Source organism: Lactuca saligna, chromosome 2, assembly GCF_052625555.1.
Source record: "Lactuca saligna cultivar CGN05327 chromosome 2, ASM5262555v1, whole genome shotgun sequence".
Taxonomy (NCBI): Eukaryota; Viridiplantae; Streptophyta; class Magnoliopsida; order Asterales; family Asteraceae; genus Lactuca; species Lactuca saligna.
Window position 1 is genome coordinate 176,821,664 of NC_136418.1, and position 4,363 is coordinate 176,826,026.

Consider the following 4,363-nt stretch of genomic DNA (forward strand, 5'->3'; position numbering starts at 1 on the left):
AGTCTTTAAACAATGAATAATTTGATATTTGTTGTGAGAAATTACCAGGCATCATGAGCAGGTCAACAGGTTCATTTGCAAGCATCACTGCAATGACCAGGGCCTTAATAGATTTTATAATAAAAAGCATCAAATATATTTAAAATGTATTACAAATTTAACAATTACTAACAATCTTCACGATCATTTCCATTGGCATCCACTAGAGCTGGCTCTAAAATGTTCATGGAGTTTGCAATTAAATCATCCATACAACAAATATTTAGCATTCGCATGTGGCAATTCTTGTCCTCCACCCATGGAACATAAAGTCTCTTTGTGTTTTGTGTTTCGCCATCTTCATTGACAAATAGACAGAAAATTCCACTTCTTATATCAATTCGATTGAGCGATTACATAAAAGAATTTACAGGATGTTTGGTTTACAAAAATTTCCTTCAACTTCTTACCAAGACGGTTGTAAAGCACATAAAATTCCTTCAACATATCCAGATTTACAAACCCAAAACCCTTAAAAGCCAATAGGTTGACCTAGAACACTTCTAGAGCACAAAATATGATTTATTTAGTTCCAAAAGAAATGCTTACAATGATTGGAGATGTAACGTTGAGAACTCGTTCATATGCCCTGCATAACCCTCACCATATTCTCGCACATGTTGTCACACTTCCAAGACTAACGTAATCGAAATATCCAAAATTGCAATAGCCATTCGGGTCAGTGGTATTCTCTCACATTAATTCTTTATTTTTAGTATTTTACCTTGATAATATAGGATGAACCTCTTGACCATTTTACATTGGTTCCTCACAATTAGTTCCTTTCGTAGCTCTATGATTATGGTGTTGAACGACTATTAAGGTTTTCAAAGTGAGAATTGATATAAAGAGAGGGTTCAGGCAAGAATAGAGGATGAAAAAGATTGGGATGAATGATTTCCCACGATTTAGGATCTCTGGTAAACATAAAATTGGATTTAATTCTCTAATCAAGATTCAAATTGGTTGACGATTACTTTGCCGGTTTATTGCCTAAAATATATCAATTCAAATCGGTGGATGATTAATTGTTAATTTATTGGGATAATATCATCTTTTCTAAATTTAGATTCCTGATTCAGATGGATTACATACATATAATGAAGGAAGAAAAGTAGAGCTTGAGAGAAGGTAAATTGACACTCCCTACCTGATTGTGAATTCAATCGAACCAAATTGGGAATTTTGGAAGTTCACTTACACATTTAAGCAGAAAAAATAATTTTTGGGGGTTAGAGAGTGATAAGTGGCAAAAATCTACTTGTTTATTAGATTAGAGGATGTTTGATTTACAATATGTTTTATTAGATTAGAGGATGTTTGATTTACAATATGTTTTATAAACGTAAAAGAAGTCGATCTATCAACAAAATAAAAATAACAATCCAACACAAAATAAATGCATCTTCGTTATTCTATAAAAACCAACAAATAGATCGTTTTCCATTATTCTGGTAATTAGCCTCCCTCCCTCCACTCTAAACCTCGCTAATAAGCATGGAGACTGGACTCCGGTCGACACAAACGAGGGAAACTCGCCGGAGAATAATATTGTTTCCCCTACCATTTCAAGGTCATATAAATCCTATGCTTCAGCTAGCAAACATTCTCCACACCCAAGGTTTCAAAATAACCATCATACACACCGAGTACAACGCCCCCACTCATTCAAACTATCCTCACTTCACCTTCAGCTCCATCTCCGATCGATTTCATGAGATCGAACACCAGTTGCCGACGATCCCGTCGCCGGATCCCGGTCATTTCCTCAATTACCTTAATAGAAGCTGTGTAGATCCGTTTACGGATTGTCTCACTGGGCTGTTGGCTGAATCCAATAATAAAGGGTCGATCGCTTGTCTTATCACAGACGCCGGATTCTACTTCACACAGGCGGTGGCGGACACACTAAAACTCCCTCGGATGGTGTTGCGAACAGGCAGTTTATCTTGCACCACTGCTTATGGCGTTTTACCCATTTTCTCTAAATCCAAAAATAGTTGCTTTAATCTTACAACAGAAGGTACTCAGTTTCAGATGTTTAATTAAGTGCAGGTTCATCCTGTACGTATCCATAAAAGCGACGAGTTTAATGATACATATACAGATACTCTTCATTACTAAAGTGTATCAGTTCAGTTGAGATGAGGTTGACGTTTTAATTGGTTCAAAAACGAACTCAAAACGTACAATGACAGTCGTATGATTTAATTTCCTTAGTTTTGGATCATGAATAATGTTAATGTTTACTGCAGATTTAGATTATGAAGCAACGGTGCCGGAATTTCCGCTTCTGAAAGTCAAAGACGTCATGAAAATGACAATCAATCCAAAAAGTTATGGCTACTTCCTCACCAACATGCTTAAAGAGATGAAATCATCGTCAGGGATCATTTGGAACACCTTCAAAGAACTTGAAGAACCTTCTCTAAAAACCATCTGCCAAGAGTTTCCATGTCCTAGCTTCACTATAGGCCCATTAAACAAGTACTTCTCATCATCCTCCAGCAGTTTGATCGAGCAAGACAAGACAATTCTCTCATGGCTAGACACCCAAGCTCCCAAGTCTGTGATATACGTAAGTTTTGGAAGTGCTGCGCAGATTACCAAGTCGGAATTTCAAGAAGTGGCTCACGGGTTGATGAATATTGGTTTACCGTTTTTGTGGGTGGTTCGACCAAGGGTGGTTCGTGGTTCAGAATGGCTCGAGTCTTTGCCTGAAAGGTTCCAAAAAGAAGTGGGTGATAGGGGACATATCGTGAAATGGTGTCCTCAACAAGACGTGTTAGCTCATCCAGCAACTGGGTGTTTTTGGACTCATAATGGATGGAATTCAACATTGGAGAGCATATGTGAAGGAGTTCCTATGGTTTGTTCGCCTTGTTTTACTGATCAACCAATAAATGCAAGATATGTGAGCGATGTTTGGAAGATTGGTGTTCTGTTGGAGGATGGGTTTGAGAGGAAGGGCATCCAGATGGCACTTAGAAGAGTAATGATGGATAAAGAAGGAGAAGAAATGCGTGAAAGGATAAGGTGTCTCAAGGAGAAGGTAAACCTCTCTCTCAAAAAAGGTGGATCTTCTCATCAGTCATTAAAGCGCTTGGTTGATTATATTTCATTGCTGTAATTACTTGTATAAGTTGTATGCGCGCATTAATTAATTACTTGTAAGCTGTATGCAAAAAGGAGAATATGTTAAAATTTGAATAAGATCATTCATGATAATATTATGATTAATGATAAGAAGATACATAGTATATAATATATAATATGTACGGATTAAGTTAGTCATACAATTTTATATTAATTAACTTTCTTTTCACCCATAATTAATGATCTACGTGACGGTCTTAAAGATTTAAATATCATTAAATGGAGTCGGAAATATATATATATATATATATATATATATATATATATATATATATATATATATATATATATATATATTCTAATAAAACAATACTTTTTCATCACGTAACATTTTCTTAGCTCTTCTCCAGTTTTTTTCCCGCCCATATTATCTAACCGAAATTCCAATTCTACCCTTGTGCTACTATATAATCACATGTCCTGTTAATTCCTCTTATTCTTTTTTGAAATTCAAAATTTTTGAGAATCAACTACATGATTTATATAAAGAAATCATTAATTCTAAAAACCTAACATTCCAAAGAATCAACAATTACATAGCAACAAATCAGAAAAAAGTATCATCTCCAAATCAACAATTAAATCACAATAACCGGTCAGGCTTCTCTCTTTATATTTGTTTGATTTTTTTAACTATCGGAAGCTTCAGGGGGGCATTGTAGATGTGTGTGTGTGTGTGGTTTTAGAGAAAAGAGAATGGGTTTGGATGAGTTTTGGTAAATTTTTCGATTTCAGGACTGGATCTTTGGGGGTTATTCAATTATTCAGTCGCCGTTTCGTGCTTTACCTACGCAGTCCGATTCCTTAATATGACGAAGAAGTAAATCCATACGAAGGGTTATTCATATACGAGCATACCAAAATTCCCAGGATGAAATAACAGCTGGACGATCCACACCAGGTTTAATTCGTTTATCTCTACTCAAGTTTTTTTTTCCTCAGATGATTATATTATTCATTTTAACAGGGTGTAGATTCTGTTACAGTGAACTTCAAGGAAAGAGAAATCAAGGAGGGATCACCGAAACTATTGAATAAATTAGCATTATAAAGGTAATTCATTCCATTTTTTCTTTTTTGTCAATTTCCCTATTTGGTCGATTTGCTGAAAGTAATTCTACAGGTTTCAACCCTAATTTTTAGATATGCTTATCATCAAACCTCCTTT

At 35.4% G+C, this 4,363-nt stretch overlaps 1 protein-coding gene across 1 annotated transcript; it reads left to right on the forward strand.

Annotated features, from left to right (window-relative positions):
* The first annotated feature begins 1,505 nt into the window (after nt 1–1,505).
* Nucleotides 1,506–3,225, forward strand: LOC145032952 (UDP-glycosyltransferase 76G1-like). The gene is made up of 2 exons (XM_078981920.1): nt 1,506–2,062; nt 2,295–3,225. Exons 1-2 carry the CDS (start codon nt 1,537–1,539, stop codon nt 3,167–3,169), a joined length of 1,401 nt encoding a protein of 466 aa, XP_078838046.1. The 5' UTR covers nt 1,506–1,536; the 3' UTR covers nt 3,170–3,225.
* The last annotated feature ends 1,138 nt before the right edge of the window (nt 3,226–4,363 follow it).